Genomic DNA, 17849 nt, shown 5'->3' on the forward strand with positions numbered 1-17849 from the left:
TTGGATGGTGTGATATTTTGTAAAAGACTTTGTCAGGGAGTATTGTCTCTAACCAGCAATAAATGAGAGAACTGCTATGATACCACAGGGCAGGGAAGACTATATTTGGTACACAGGAATTCCTTTGATCAATTTTAATGGTAGATGTGAAAGTATGGCAGCTTTAGTTTGAGAAGGTCATGAGATGAGGATTCAAACTCCTTGTAGTATTGTCAGCTGACATACGGGGATCTGACTTAGGTGGTAAAGGAGGGTGAGGATGAGTGTATGATGAAGCCGAGAGAAAAAATATAGTGGCAATATTTGTGGTTCATTCCATCCTCCTCCCTCAAGTAAGTTTCTTCCAGGAAATGAGGCTCACCAGAGTCCTGAAGTAGCTGCTCCCAATCTGAGAAGCACAGCAATGTAGAGGAGCTAGGAAGGGACTTTCAGGGATATTGTACTGTGCCACTTATATCCCTTATTTCAGGGCTTACAAATTTCTTCTCCTTGGATCCTGAAGAAATTTATCCTCACTTTTCATGAACTGCCTAAACTGGAAAGAGCCATTTCTCCAAAGGCAGTCACTATCCATTCTTCTATACAGGGGTATAATTGTTCAGTCCCTTTACCCAACTCAGGACAACTGTAAAGGGCCATGTCAACAGGGTTGACTGATACCTTGTCATGATGGCACCACAACCCAACTTCTCCATCTTCTCAATCCCAAGTAAACCTTTCTCCCACAGGTTTTATACATCATTCCCTAATAAACTTCTTGCATGGGAATTTCTGTCCCAAAGTACTTTCCAATCTGTGTCAGCTTGTTATTTATAAACATACTGATAGCTAAAAGAGTTTAAAGTGATGAGGAAGGAATCCAGGCAAAAGATAGCTATTTCTTCTAGTAAGATTTGTTAAACTATTTAATTTTTAATAATTGTGCATTTTTATAGATGTTTGAGCATAATGTTAAAAGATGACAAGAGATTTAAAATAGGATTACACTTAGGAAATCATTACAATTGTGGGTCAGAGTTATTTTCATTTGTAAGTCATCAAAACTAAGCTCCTCAGAAGGTATTGATATACCAAAATTCCAGCCTTCCTACCATGCTAAATGACAAAAGTTTCATATTCCTTCTATCTTCATTTCCCACTATTTCTTGGACATATAAATGTCCTCAACCACACACATCCCTAACACATAGGCATTTAGTTTCCAGACTTCTCTGTTACCACTCTCCATCATGAAGATTTTGGACAAGAAAAGAATAAGCAGGACATATTGAAGGTATCTGGTAGTCAACATTTAGCTGATACATGGACTTGAAAGTCAAACATCAACTGAACATGTTTTCATTTAGGATATTTCTAACTTATCTATCAGAAGAAAATATTTAATGACTCAATCACTCAGATCTAACACACACTGTGTATTTCACAAAGCCTATTTAAATGTGCTACAGTTATAACTGTCTATCCTGAAGCCAAAGGAAGGACCACAAACTTACTAGTTTCAAAAGAAAGCCAAATCTATCAAGGGCAATGGCCTGTCTAATAAAGGCTGATGTTCATTTAAAACTTACGGTGGATAAGATCTAGAACCATAGGTCATTCTGGACAAGGAGGCTATCAAGATTCCTCAGGTTTTCCTACACCAATAAATAATTGTGAAAATTCTAGGCATTGGAGACATTTAAGATCAACACCATGTGGAATCCAAAGGACGCTGGAGTTGCAGATTCATAGCACATACACAGTTACTGTCCTCTTGGGAACATCAGTTCACACATCTGTGTCTTAGACTTTTCCTCTGTAAGACTGAGCTATCCACACTAAATAGTATGCCAGTTCTCTCCAGTTCCATAAGGAATGCTGTTATTCTGAAAGATAATACCATCTAATGAGAGATAATTTTAAATGACTGAGTTCGCTTTGGGGGTTGTCTGGTTGCTTGTGTTTTTTTTTTTTTTTTAACTAACATGAAAGTATTAAATGTGGTTTAAAGAGGGCACTTGGGAATGGATTTTAAAAAGAAAATATTTTCTGGGATGGAAAAGGAGTATTTCAATGGTAGGATTCCTACAAATTAAGACACTATTTCTCAATGGTGACCCCACTTCAAATTGGCAATCTCTCAAAGTCGCATTCACTGAACTCTATTTGCATATTATACCTTTGAATTTAATGAGATTGGATAAGTTTAGTTTCTTAAAACGAGAATGTTAGTTATACATTGTTTTCATTCTTCCATTTGAAATCACAAAATGATTTTTTTTAGCTTTAAATCAGAAAACAATACACTAATTTCTCCATATAACACCTATGCATTCTTGTGGTATTCATTGGCCACACTTCTTGGAGAAGAAGAAAAGAAAAAGGACATCATCCAATTCAAATACATAGAGACCTTTCCACAAACCATTGCTGGCAGCCAAATCGTTCTCTGGTAAAACTTTAGATCTACTAAAACTTCACTCATTATAATTAACAAACATTTTTCTGCTTTTCATTTTTGTTTCATTTAAAAGAAAAAATGCACAACTGCAGCATTCATTGAGCATTCATAATAGTGGTGAAAAACCTTTTCAAAAGGATTCAAACCCTACACAACGTGCACACACACACATACACCCACACACCTATACACACACTCACACCCACATGCACACACACCAGTAAAGAAGGCGTACAACCTCACAGCCTTTCACTGTTTTAAGAAAAAGAAATTCAGCATAATTCCCTAATTTTAAACTTTTTATACAACACCTCTTAAAATATATTCCGCATTTTATTTCAAAAATGCATTTTATTAAGAAAAAAAAGGAAGGCGTCAATTACAAACCAGGAAGTCAAGGTCATGGCATACAATGTATCAATGTACTAGGATGGCATCATACTTCAGCCTATAATAGTGAGACCCCCGAGGACTATGAGGCGTCGCCATCCATAAACCTGTCTACATTCCAACGAGGTCAAAACTGCCACTAAATAGAATGAACACTTGTAAAAGATTCAGAGCTTTGATGATAGCTGCATTGTTCTTTGCATTAAACAAACACTGCCATTTCTATGCTAAGTCCTTGTCTTGCCATGACACATCTTCCAATTTTAGAAAAAGAAATGCCATTTACCAACATAAGAACTTCATAAACTACTATGCTAATTCAGGTCTTTCAGATTTAGTCAGGCATTTACAGAAACATCAATATGGATATAGTGCTATGAGAATAGACAGGCAGGTTTTCTAAGGAGCTCACCAGGGAATCATGGAAAATAAGATGATAATAATACTGAATTTACATATTTCCAAATTTTCTGCTATTTACAAACTAAGGAATCTAATTTTTATTTGGGAGGCACTTGAAGTTGTGAGAATGGATAACAAAGTGCCTTTGTTATTTAATTGGCTTATGGAATTCAAAGATAGTTCCATACAAGCATCCTGTTTACATGGCTACAAAATTAATTATTGTAACAGTTCCGTAAAGTTATCAATGATTCTTTGATCTCCAAGTATATATATACACTCTAATCAGAATAGACTAGTTAGTGGTATATTGGTTCTTGATACTTTTTGAGAAATTAACTCTATCATCCTAGATGAGAAATGACTAGAATGACAGATTTAGTATAGGTTTTATGATAGGCTATGTTCTTTTAGAGGGAATAGTCTTTACTTAGTCCAGTGATCTTATGAAAATGGAGCATGATTGACCCTATATCTCAAAAAATATATGCTGGAGATTCGTGCACAGCAAAACGCATGCCCGAGACCTGTTGAAACTATTCTAGGAATGGGAAGAGAGGGATAAAGGAGAATGATGGAAGGGGTGAATTCAACTATGATGTACTATAAGAACTTTTGTAAATGTCACAGTGTACCCCCCGTACAACAATAATATGCTAATAAAATTGTAAAACAAAATTTATGCCCAAAGGGACAGGTATGTTAGAATGGGAGACTGGAGCTCTATACTTTAATTTGTCGCTTTGTTTCTATTATATAAGAAGATATTCCATAGACTATAGTCATGGGATATCAAAGAAAACTTGGTTAAAAAAATTTTAGAAAAACAAAAATGTAAACCTAGAAAACAACTGACTGGAGGTTTAGGGAAAATATTCCCCAAAATATACTTAATTCGAGGTATTAAGTTGTAATTAAAAAATAATTTTTGCTGTGTTAAGAATTTTTATATCAACATGTTTAATTGAAAACATTTTACAACCTTTGGGAAATTAGAATTACTTGGGGTTTTAACTACTGTCACCATCAAACAATGATAACAAATTAAATAGAAAACTTTTTAAAGGTAAAACATCATACACTGACAACCACTGCACTTCGAGTCTTTTTACATATAAATTGCATGTTTAGAGTTAAAGTCAGACACACTCAAACCCAAATGTGTTAAAAAATCATTAAGAGTCAAACAGAAAAAGAGCAATACAAACAAGCCAAAGACAACAAAACATTTTTCCAGACTATCGATGTATTGGAAGTAATACAGAGAAAGGCAAAGGGGCTTTTTATACTTTTGGCCATTGAAGATGCAAACACCAGCCAAACAGGATCTTAGAAGCATTTCCAGGTCTATGAACAACACCATGGGAAGATGAAAGCAAACACAGCATATGTTCTCAAATAAAGCACGGTCATTATATCCCAATTTTGATATCTTACTTCTATCAAAACTTATGTTTTACATAGCAAAGAGACAAGGACTACAGTTTTCACATTTAAAAACTGTAGGCATTAAGCATGTTAATCTTATTTTAGGTCATATCAGAAGAGTTGGAAATTAACAGTGATATCTAGTTCCTTGTTACATAGAATGATTGCAACATGAAGTATGTCACTGGATGAGGCCTCCTGGAGCCATCCCAAGCCTGGACATGGCAAGGTGGCAGTGCTGCAAATCCATTGCCTGTACATTCAGAGTAAGAAGAGCTCTGGTCCACTGAGAGCCCCCGGCTATTGAAACAAATTGTCATCATTATAAGTTAAACCATAGCTGCCAATCAGAAGAAGTACTCTTTCTGATTTTCATTGACTGCATTTTGTATATTAAGCTCGCTTTTCAAAACAGCCTCAGCACTGTCTACATTTTCTGACCTTTTTGCCTCATTTTTTTTGTATAACCTTTTCTGCTGATAAATGCGAATGGCTATGGCAGTGATGCAAAGCAAGATAAAGATCACAACGGCTATCAGACCTAGAGGGAGAAGAGAAAAGAAATACAGTCAGAACTTCTGTCAGAACAAAAACTGTGTTGACTTCATTGCTCAGTAAGTCCCAAGAAAATTATTTTCCACTTAAATTAAGCCTCCACTAGATATAAATTATGAGTCTGAAAATATCAGATATTTCTGATTTAAGCAGCATCACAATATATTGAATTTACTTCTAAATTCTATCTACCTTGTGGGATCACCTTTATTTATTCTGAATATCCATTATACTGGATCTATTTAATGTGTTCATAGTTAACAAAGCATTACCTAAACTCTTTAAGACCACGTGGCTACTTCATAGTAAACACAGAGAAGTTTTAATTATTTTAAAATTACAGAACAATACTAATGCAGGAGAAGGATTAATGGTAAAAAGATTAAATGTTGTTATGACTAAATATGTAAAAAATTTAATGACATTGATTCAAATCAGCTGTTCAATAAGAGGATTAGGTCATGTCTATGAGTAACCCTGACTAGTAAGACCTAGATATGGATATATAAATACATTCAAATTATTTCTATATGAGGAATATTGGTTTTTGAAGCTTCCGATAACAAAAGTTTTGAGCACTTCAAATCTTAGTTATGCCTATAGTTACTAACCCTGACATCACACACTCTTCAAAGTGTGACCTGTGAACCCTTGGCTATCCCCAGGACACTTTGTGGGGGTAGTTCACAGAGTAAAAACTGATTTCATAATAATTTTAAGATGCCTTTTTCACCATGTTTACATTTCCATGGTGGTATAAAATGAAACCAGGTGAAATTCCTGGTACTTGGCATCAATTAAGGCAAGGACATCAAACTGTGAGTCCACGGAGTAGAGGACATTGCATTGCCAGGCAAAAAGCCAGGCTCATTTAGGATGTCTTTGATGAAGCAGTAAAAATTACTTATGTTATTAAATCTTGACCCTTGACCACAAGTCTTCTTTGTGTTTTGTGTATTGAGGTGGAAAATACACATATAAAGTACTTCTGGTGCATTCTGAAGGATGAACTAACAGGAAAACTATAGTTATTCAGATGTACATATCTATAAGATATTTTTTTAAATGAATGAAACAAATTTGTCTCTCCACGAAAATCAACTAACAGCATATACTATCAATGATGAAATTTAAGATGTCAAAAAAAAAAAAAACAGAATCTGGAAAGTTATAGTATTCACTGTGAGTTTGAGAGTTTCCTTGTGCCTAAACACTTGTGATAAGTGGAGGTATCAACCAATATAAGTATTTTACATAAAATTAAGTACTATGAAAATAGCAAGGTTAATCAAATCTCATATTTCAAAACTAAGACTTTTTTAACATAAAGTAAATGTATTCTACGGTAATAGAGTCTAATCAAGTCAAAGATTTGAAGGTTCTTATCAATCATAGTAGTTGCTAAGCAGATGATGTGGTTTGTGGGTTCTCTGTGACCAATCATATGACTGACAATGGTAAGCCCATTTTTGGCTAGGTCAGCCTTACCAGAGAAAGATAGCAATTAATCTAATATAAATGTGGTAACTGAATTACATACATGAAACTTGAAAAAAATTTTAATTGGCATGGTGACTTTTCATATTATTGATCATATTAGTAAAGAATAATTTTCACTAGAGTATTAATCTATTGTTACATATTTTTGCCTTTTATGTTAGAAAAACACTCATTTGAGTTGCTATAAATATGTCTATTGTCTGATAATAAAATCTTTCACTTAAAGAGAGGTATTCTGAACAATTTGAGTATAAAAAAAAAAAACTAATGGAATACATTGTAGAGAGAAAGCTACCTCAATTACAAAATGAGCATCACCATTAGATTGGACTGGATGGAACATCCAGACAGTCACAGTCATGATCTAATTTATCTCCTTTAAAGTGGGTTAAGTTTTATCTCATACACTGTTGTGCCCAACAAAACCTTGATCTCACCTGTTATTTCAAACAAGTATAAGTGAAAAACAAATAAAATATTCTAAATAAAATATAACCCCGCTACTGTGCTCTATGATGCTGTATCCAAAGCATTCTGTGAATGTGTTCTTATAAGGAAACTGGGTAGCTTTCTATCTAAATCTGTCTATCTGTGTTTGGACAGCCAGAAACCCTCTATAGCATCTGTATCACCACTTTGAAGTATCTTAGTGAGTCAATTCTCCCATGTGATACTACTCACTTTGTTTTTAAGCAAAGTAAAAGATCATCTAAAGTTTAGAACACAAGAGTATTAGCCAAATGTTTAAAAGGATTGATTGTGGTTACATACTGGGTACAATTTGTGACGAACTAGACAATGGGAAAAATTCTACCACAATGTTACCAGATGGAGTAACACACTGAAGGACCATATAGTGTGATTTAGCAAATAAGTTGCACATGGTCCAGACAAGGTCTTCTGAGCTTAGATGGCCATTACCAGCTGCTCTGCTTCTGCAGTTCAGACTCTATGAAGATCAAAACCATATAACACTGGTTTCATGGACCTAGTGAGGCCTGAGGGGCAGAACTTCCATGCTACCTTTCTCTGTCCCATGCATCTGAGCTAAGTGAGAATTTTACAGATGAAGAGTAACTTATTTTTGTTCTAGAATAACAGTACAGTGACTTATCAGTACATCCCTTCTTCACCTCTGTAAATCTGACCTTTGCCCAAGGCGACAATAGTCTAAAGATTGAATATTTTGTTCTAACATTGGCTTGATTACACAATTCTCTCTATATATTTACACCCACCTTCAGTATCTATATATACCTACATCTATACAACCTGAATGCATGGAATAAACATTATTTTGAAAACAAGACAATTTGTTTGATTAGGAATCCTAATTTCAAATGTTGAGCACAAATACAATGATGAAACCATCTTGCATTGCTTTCAGTGAGGTGCGAAGGGTTTGAGGGGTAGATGATAGGGGTGATCTAACCAACGTACAATGTAAGGCTATTTAGAGTTGTCACAATGAATCCTCCCTGTACAGTGAATATATCCTAATGAAAAATGGAAAAAATGACAATTTAAGGAAAATAAAAATAAAATTTACAAGGTGGTTAAAAAATGTTGAGCACATTGTAAATCCTATAGTCTTAAAATGAGTTTTTACTGTTCAATACACTACTTTTAGACAGATTATGCTAACAGTAAACTACAGATTATTTAACTAATCCTCAAAAACATTTTTTTCTTGCCAGGCGATTTAATTGGGAATTCTATTTTATGTATCTTTAATTTCCACATCATTAATTTTAGGAAAAGGAACAGGAATATCAAATGTTACAAAGATTTGGCCAATACTATGCACTAAGCAAAATGCGAATTACTTTAGAAAGTTTATGTTTAATAAGTAGGAGTATAAAACACAGAACCAAATGGATCAAATATAAACCCCACATAAAAGTTGTGCAAGCATATAGTCACTTTATCTAGCAATGTGTTAGAATAATTATTTACTTTTATATGTCCATATCATATTCAGAGTGTGGAGAAAAAGCTAAACCACTTAACATTTCAGTAATCTGATTATTGGCATCTTAAGAGCATTAATCAAGAAGAAAAAAAGGGTTATTTCTGGAATTAGTTTTGAATAAATTATATTCAATTATATCTTAGAGAAATTGCCATCACACTACTAGGGAGATGTTCTTTAAAAGTGCTTGTGTTAATTTTGCAATTTAAAACTACAACAAACCGTTTTTAGTAGGTTAACCTCACATTTGATAAAATGTGACTGAAAGGGTAATGAGTAACTAAAATGTGCACATACATAAGGCAATATGAAATACATGCATTCTAACCTTAACCTTAGGTGTTTCATACTTTTTACATGATCCTTTCTAGAATCAGTGATATGTCTAAGAAGCCACAAAACATGACATTTTCTCAAATAGATTCAGAGCTCACTAGGGTTTGCAGTTGGCTATTTTCAAACTAAATATGATTCATCATTACACTTTTGCAACTATTCTTTGAGTGTGACTTGTCAATCATTTTATTGAAAATTTCCAAGAAGGTCAAGAAAGAATTTAGGGAGATTCTATAAGACAATCCAGTCTAAACAGCAAACCACTGCCAGGATGCAGTGTCTGGAGCTTGGGATGTGTGTTGATTCTTGATAGACAATTTATAAGGCACCATTATTAAGACCTAAAATAGAGCCCACTCATGTTGCCCATTACCTCCAATCACAGCAGAGTCACTTCTGATTGCATTAGTGAGAGGTTCTTTATCATCCATTGCTCCAGAATGATCTGCAGTCAAGGCACAAAAAAGAGACAAAAAGTATAGCTAAGTAAAAAGAAGATAGTTTGAGAAATTCATAAATGTTTTACACCAAAACAGAATGTGGAAATGGATATGCGATCTCCTATATTTTCAATTTAAGCAATGTCTACTGCAATAAAGAAGAAATTGTGACTCTAGAAAGAAATGAGAAAGAGAACTGAAAATTAAACAGATAAAACCAATTTTCAGAAACCATCTCAAGAATGCAGCAAAACAATAAAATCAGAAATTCTCACAAGTCCAGCAGAGAAGCTGGATTGGTGACTGGGTAGGAGAAGAGTCTTAAGTCACCTGCAAATGAATGTGTCCTTTCCCTTGATGTGGCGTCAGTGCCAGCCTGGGCCACACAGCTAGACTCTGTCACATGCCCTGTAATGGTGACAGGTACTGGGTGGCTGGGGTGCAGAGCGTCCTTCAGAGGGGCCACGTGGCTGAACTGCACCGCAGAGAGGCAGCCAGTGAAGCCCTGTGCTCCAGCTAGTGCTGTCTCCTGGTCTACATCACCGTGTTCTATAAATTCAAAGAAACACCACAGTATCAGTAAGAGTGACAAATGAAAAAGGGCAATGCTCATAGCATAAATGTAACAGCCATAAAAACACAACTACTACCTTTCTTTTTCTTCTGTCTTTATTAAAAGAATGAGATCTGTTAAGTCTCTTCACAAGTAGGGTTGAGATTTCACAGATTAACACAAACAATTTGCATGTATGGCTAATTAAGAATGACATAGCAAACTCTTTGGAAATAAAACCTTTCTAAGAATGAATCAGGTTATGAACCAAAGAGGGGTCATAATATTCCAGATTTTAAAATAGATCATTAAAGTGTACTTATGAGATAGCTCATAGACAACATCACGAGTTACGTCTTAGATTTAGAAATTAGTTTCATTCAGCTGTTGAGACATAAGCCATGAAAATAACAGAAGGTAAAGGGAAAATTGGTCCACTAGAGTTCTTTTGTCAGTCACTCGACCTGAAAATTTGGTCCAGATGAAAGCTTTCTGATGCTTTATAACGTCACCCAAACTTGCCAGTAGAGTGATACCATCACGTAGTAAGGCCATTCTCCAATATTGTGGGGGTCTCTCCTTAAGTACTCAGGTGCAGCACTGAAAACATCCCTACCTCGTTAAAGTAATTAGAAATATGTTTGTACCCTTCATAGAAAGAATGAGTTTAGTCAGTGTTGGATTGCTGTGGAACAGAGATTTGTTTAAATGGCCAAAATATTAATTTATAATTTGACAGTTAAAATCTAACATACATAGCTGTTGTTTTGCAAGCATAAAATCTAAACAAAGGAAATTTATTGTAGAGTTTTAAGGTTCAAATGATATCAGACTATCATGTATCTATGTACTCAATATGATCACAAAATAGCATGATTACTCTTTTTGCACTGTACATGCATGGGCACATACAAAAATTTACATTTTTGTCTCTTTCAAAAATTAATTTGATATTAAGTATTTATTGAGTGAATATTATATGCCAGGGTCTGTTGTAAGGGGTTTTCATGTGACTATTTAAATTTTACAAAAGCCACAGAAGTATTTTATTCCAGCTATACAGATGTGACACTTAGGTTCTGAATTTTAATGATATGCCTGAGGTGATACAGGTGTTGCCATTTTGTGCTGGCCCCCAGGCCTGTTAGACACAGAAAAACAAACAAGCTTCTCTTCTAAGAATCACTTTGTGATTGACATATTCTTCCCTTCACTGTGTTTATAACTTCTACAGTACCTTTTTTTGTTTGGGGGTATTCTTTTGGCTTCAGTGCTATTTTTTAAGTAACTCTGTGTATCTCAACTCTGAGTCTGTCTTGTTATATCAGGATTTTTCAAGAACACTTTTTTTGGGCTCCATTTGCACTCACATTTTGCACTTAATGATAGGAAATACTGATTAAATGTTTAGGATTATGAGATCCAATCTCTATGAAAGAAAACCAAAGATTAGAGAGACTATGTCACCCTTCTGTTGTGGCCGTTAATGATTTCTAAGAGAGTTCACCATATCATTTTTAATTAGCCATACTTAAAAGCCTGTATTCATTAACCTGGAAGATCTCAACACTAGCTGTACAAAGACTTAATGGAACTATTGCTTTTAATAAAGACAGAAGAGAAGGACTTTCACAGCTATACACCGATTACTATTGCATTAACAGATTAACAGAACATAGGCCAGGTGTTCTGCCTCTGACCTCTCCACCATAAAGACAGCACTGGGGGAATGTGGCTCACATTGGAAATCATGAGCTCCTGAAGCAAGGTTGACCCTAAACACCCAGCATCGTGTTTCATAGGACACACTTCATCCATGTCCACAGAACCAAAGAAATCCTTAGACCACCATCACTGCAGTCACTCATTTGAATGGATGCATACTCAGTCAGCTCTCCATATTCAAGGGTTCCACACTCCCAGATTCAACCAAACTTAGAAATATATTAAACTTAGAAAAAATATTAAAATATTTTTTAAATGGCATCTTTACTGAACATGGACAGACTTTTAATCTTGTTACTATTCCCTAAACAATATAATATAGCAACTATTTACATACATTGCATTGTATAAGATATCATAGTAATTTAGAGTTCAAGATCATGCAAACATACATAGGTTATATGCAAAGGCACTTCAGCATCTGTCAACTTTCAAATCTGCAAGAGGTTCTGGAACCAATTCTCCATAGATAAAGAGGGACTATCTATCTATTGATTGATCAATCAATCAATCGATCTGACTACACATTCAAAAATTACATATATTTTTAGAAAAAGGTACCATTCTTGATTTAGGAGTGATTTTTTTGAAAGTGGAAATGTACTTTAGTAGCAACATAATTAGGACAATGTTTTTGACATTTCTTCTACAAGGTTAAAATGTTGAATAAAATGTCTAGCACTTTAAAAATAATCTTACCTTTGAGCCAAAAATAAATGTAAATACTCAAAATTCAGTTCTCTGGTGAAAACCTAATATGGGACATATTTTAAAAGCCTCTTTTTATTTATGAATTGGAAACATTCTACCTATTGGTGAAATTATTGTACAAAAACTTAAACCTTAAAATGGACTGTTTAGTCAGAGTATTTAATGTTTTCAGAGATAAGAAGACAGGAAGCAAATTCCCCACAGAGCAACAGCTAACATTACAGAGGAGAAGACAGATAACAAACATAGAAACAAAAACCAAATGAGCATTTTGGGAGTAATAATGCTATGAAGAAAATAAAGTGGACAGTGTGATACAGTGTGTCTGGAACAGGAAATTATCTTGATGGGTTAAGTTGTTTTTTGTGTTTCAGGATTCCTCTTTCCTGCAGCCCTATTTTTTTAACACTGTGTGGATATTATTACTGCATCTCTGGCTCTATTATATCTTTTTCAATATTTGTGAGATTCCATGTGATTTTTTTCATTCTTATCAGATCATTCCTAGGTATATGTTTTTCCTCAGTATTCTGCATACAGCCCTATGAATCTGCACATACAAAGTTTTTATTTTAAAAATCTCCCCCCACCAAAAAAAAAAAAGATTTTGCAAAAGATATAAGCACAGTGAAGGAAAGAATATGTTAACCACAAAGTGGTTCCCAAACAAAATTCCATAGCCTGTGCATGAAACTTTGGTTTCACCTTTGTCCTTTTCAGCCCCCTGAATGAGGGATTCCCCTTGGGTCTCCTCTGTGTGTTCTCCAACTCTGCTTTGTCTCCTGACCTCCATTATTCAGGACTTATTTCTGTGTGGGTCAAATGCTTTTCATTCACTCAGTCCTGATGATGAATTCAAGTATCAAAAGCCATCATTCTTTCCAGTTCAATGCTTTAGTTTGAAAAAAAAATCATATTTTTAGTTCCTCAAAGTCTTTTTATTGCTTTACTAGGATTTCCTTAAATTGCTTTTATTAAGTTTCACTCAGCCTGTTGTCTATCTCCTTGAATAATTGTATTTTAATAGGAATCTTTCTGGTTGTTTTGGTTTCTTTCTCCCTTTTTGTTGAGATTGAATCCTTTTAAGTATAGAGTTTTATTCTAAAATCTGCTTGCTTGTGCTTAGTTATTTCCTGCCTTAGGTGGCTGAAACCCAGAAAATGTAGACAGTGCACGGATCTGTGGTCCCCAAACCCACAGAGTAGTCACAGGCCAGAAAATCCAGACAAAAATCTCTCCTCCTCCCTATATTGGAATAGAAAGAACTTGACCCAAATTTCTGGTTATCCTCAGCTCCTTTGGAAATGGGAAAAACAGGCAAGTTGATGTTTTCTAATGCTGAGCTTTTCTCAAGGGGTTCGGGGATCTCTCTTCAGCAAGCATTCCCTAGGATTCACACAATTCAAATTCCCTCCCGGTCTGACTGGCCACGTTCACTCCAGGTCAGAAGGTAGGGAGTCCCAGAGCAGACTCCTTGCTGGCACCCTCCAGGCTTGTCCCTCCTGTAGGGCTGGACCAACAACTCTTTGTTCAAGAAATGAACCAAGCGCCTTGTATACACATATGAATAATAAAAGAAAAATGAAAAAAAAAAAAAAAGAACCATCAATGGATTGGAGTTAGAATTAGGAGTAGGGACCACAAGCATCTTGCCAGAAGTGGATCCAGTTTCAAGAAAAAAATAATAGCTCTACCTGAAGATGTTCTAAGCAGCACTGGCCTCAGAACTGCATACATCTACTTTGGCAATTACGCTAATAAAGCCAATGAGTAAAAACATATAGCTTTCCTGTTATCCAGTTCCTGAAATGCCAACACAACGTAAAGGGCTACTAGAAAAGAGAGGACAAAGGAAGGGATTGAAGAAAAATGTCTCCTCCTTCACAGAATCCTGATAAGGAAACCACATTTTAGGTGTTTCTGGTTATAAAAATCCTTAACTGACTCAGATTCTTGCATGGTCTTGCCTATTAAAAAAATAAGCCTCGATTGTGTATGCCAACAAAGGGAATAACGTCTGCCTGTGCAAAAAAGGAGCCATTTAAAAAAGGGCTACAAGAAAAATGGTATACCAAGAAATTAGAATTTGATGGAGTGCCTTTCTATTCCAAAGGAAGGACTGTTTCTGGGAAGATATGACAGTAAGTATAAGAACAATTACAAGGAGTACTTTACAAAATTTTTCATTGTTCTCATAACCTAAAAAAATTAAAAATATAAAAACTCAGAAAACAAAGGCAAGTAGTTTGTAATGTCATACTTATGGGAAGGGACCATCTTTTAAAAGGATCTCAACATCCTTAATCCATAAAGATAAAGATAAGGAAAGCTTGCCAGAAAATGGTGCAATGAATCAGACAGAGCCAGGGCTAAATCCAGACAGTGCACTTTTACCATCGTCCACAAGTACATCAAACACCCAACGGAAAAGGAGTCAGTGGAAAAGAAAAACAGCAAATATCATGGAGGTATTTATTCACCTGCAAAACCTACTGCTCTGAGAGGTGAACTTGAAACCTTAATTAATACAAAATTTATTTATAGGTGTTCTCATCTCATGCTCATCTGTATTTCCCTTTTGCTTTCAGCGAAAGTCTCATCTTAAGTGTCATTTGACAAGCTACTCGCAAAATCACAGTGTCCTTGAGAAATCTAATTTAACTTTCTCATAAATCCCCTTGGCTTTGAAGCAGGTTTGACTTAAAATATCCCTGAGACCAAATGTTGTTCCCCAACTTCTACTGGGGAAACTGAGGAGACATCCTCTCTCTTCAGAACCACACACTCCTTTATATCTACCCTAAATCTCTTTTGCAGAAATCTGAGGTATTTGCCAGCACTGGGGGCTCGGGAGAGATAAATGATCCCTGTGCATTGTTGTTTTTAAGTACACCAAACTGCAGCTCAGCACAGGCTTTTACCAAACTCTTCTAACATGAAAATCAACCCACAAACAGAGCTCAGAACTTAATATTACAACAAGTTTTGGAGATGAGGCAAGTATAACACAGTGTATTAATTACAAACTATCAACCAAGGATGTTTGGTGCAACCTGGCTTGTCCCATGACCACCATGAAGCATCAACAAATAATTGTTGTCAGTGTTCTTTCTTGTGACATTGTATAGCCGACATAAAAAGTAACAAACTACCGTAAACTTCATTCAGCCTTTGAACAATTATTTTTCAGACATTTTTAAAGTGAGTTAATTCAAGCATTATTAAAAATGAGCACATATTCTCATGAGTGATTTTATAGAACCTTAAGTTAAGAAGGTGAATATGGTTAATGTCCTCTCTATGCAAGAATGAATATAGAATTTTTAAACCTGTTGAAGCCACCATAAAAAGAGAAAGGCAAAAGGTAAGGTAAAAGGAAGAAAAATAGAGCAGATGAACCAATAATTTCAGCTATGTTTTATACATACATATATATATATATACATATATATATACATATATATGTATATATATATATGGAAATGTCACAAGGAAACTCCCTGTATAGCTATCTTAAACAAACAAAATGTCATTTTTTTTCCATTTACTAACCTGGAGACCTGGAGGGTGGAACAGGTCCTATGGGGGGGGTTGCTACCAGTGGGAGGGGGAGGAGGTGGGGAAAGGGAGTGGGAGGGTGAATATGGCACAAATACTGTGCACACGTGTATGTAAATGGAAAAATGAGACCTGTTGAAACTATTCTAGGAATTGTGGGGGGTAAAGAGAATGATAAGAGGGGTGAATTCAACTATGATATATTTGATATTTTGTAAGAACATTTGTAGTTGCCACTTAGAACAATAAAAAACAAAGATTATATAATTATATTAATTGAGATTTTTTACATGGTATAATTATAACCTAATAATATTTAGTGAATTAACAAAACAATTTCTACCTGCATGTTTCCTTTGATTAATTGTATCTTAGGGAAATCTCTTTTTATATAATCTTCCCCATAAATGTTTAACTTAATGGAACTCATGGCAAATCATCCACTTTGACATTGAAACTTACGTAGGTGGTGAAAACAGGCTTAATAAAGAAATGATATCAGCCTGCCTACATTTTCACAAGAAATAGGAAAATGAAAGGAAGTGCTTGCTCTCCATTCTCCAGTACTTGATTCTACAGTGAATTTAGACCATTACAACCATCTTCTACTCCAATCACATACAAAGCCAGAGGAGGTAATTTTTAGGCAACAATACCAAATTGTGCTGTGAAGACATTGGAACCATCTCTAACGCTGTTACATTGGACTGATGACACTGGTGGCCTTTAACTAGGGATTACCACCGGACCAAACCACCCAGTGCCTTCTGGTTATGGCTGTGCCCTCTCTCCACCTCAAAAGCTCTGTATCCACACCCTGCATCCTAACCCATACCTTCCTCTCTCCCATCCATGCCCAGTGTTTAATATAAATTCACTAGCATATCACCATAACTACCTCAACATGACTTTAATTTTTAACTTATTCCTGGTACAGGAATGCTTTAAGCATGTTAATAACTAAACAAATGAACATTTCCTTTCTCCTCTTTATTTTAGAAATTATTTTTGTTTCATCATTGGTTTATCAGGTTTTGAGATTTGGCATCTGAAAATACATGATTTTGTGCTCATGATTTTTGCTTTTATCACTGGTATTTTTGAGTTCTATGTTTTCCTATGTTTGACTATTAAATGAAAGCAAGGAGTGTGACCATTGCAGAGAATTTGGTTCATGATAATATGTACTATGACAAAAATCCCAATTTCCACTTTATCATTTGTTCTACCATCATAGTACAAATATCTGTGAGTAATGTTTAACAGCAACAGTACTCCAAAATCATCCACACGTTTATTCCCAAACTTAAGAAATAAGTACTGAAAAAAGTCAGGAAGGCATTTCCTTAATTTCTAGATTTCTGTCTATAAAAAAGCAAAGAGTGGTCATACTTTTAAGTCTTTTGTTGAAAATGCAAGCAAACTATAACCCAAACAAGGGTCAATTTTATATTCTGTTCCTTCAAAGAAATATCTAGGCTGAGCATGGTGGCTTATACCTGTCATTTCAGGTTTTCTCTCTCTCTCTCTCTCTCTCTCTCTCTTTCTCTCTCTCTCTCTCTCTCTCTCTCCCTCTTTCACCTTTAGAGAGTGTTGCATTACTCAGCCAGCCTTAACACATTCTCTTCCCATTTTCTCTTACATAAGTGTTCTCTTAATAAAATCTGCCCATATTTAATGCTTTCTTGCAGCTGTTTCTTGGAAGATCTGGACTAGCATAATAGGTAACTTCAAACACTGACCCAATGCTCTTTGGAAAATCAGTCATTCCATTTTTAACCACCTTATTGATCTGTTTTACTGATTAGCATAATATATTAATATTATACTAAAAGAAAA

General features: G+C 35.1%; 1 protein-coding gene across 2 annotated transcripts in view; it reads right to left on the bottom strand.

Annotated features, from left to right (window-relative positions):
* Positions 1-2004: 2004 nt before the first annotated feature.
* Cntnap4 (contactin associated protein family member 4) overlaps positions 2005-17849 on the bottom strand; it is a 248895-nt gene continuing 233050 nt past the window's right edge. The window contains exons 18-20 of one of the 2 annotated variants that reach the window (XM_074055621.1): positions 9794-10012; positions 9397-9468; positions 2005-5201 (exon numbers count right to left, since the gene is read on the bottom strand). In XM_074055621.1, coding sequence (XP_073911722.1) covers positions 5008-5201; positions 9397-9468; positions 9794-10012 — 485 coding nt within the window. In that variant the 3' untranslated portion in view covers positions 2005-5007. The remainder of the gene's footprint in view (positions 5202-9396; positions 9469-9793; positions 10013-17849) is intronic. The other variant, XM_074055620.1, reaches the window with a different exon arrangement.

Source organism: Castor canadensis, chromosome 15 (assembly GCF_047511655.1).
Source record: "Castor canadensis chromosome 15, mCasCan1.hap1v2, whole genome shotgun sequence".
Classification (NCBI taxonomy): Eukaryota; Metazoa; Chordata; class Mammalia; order Rodentia; family Castoridae; genus Castor; species Castor canadensis.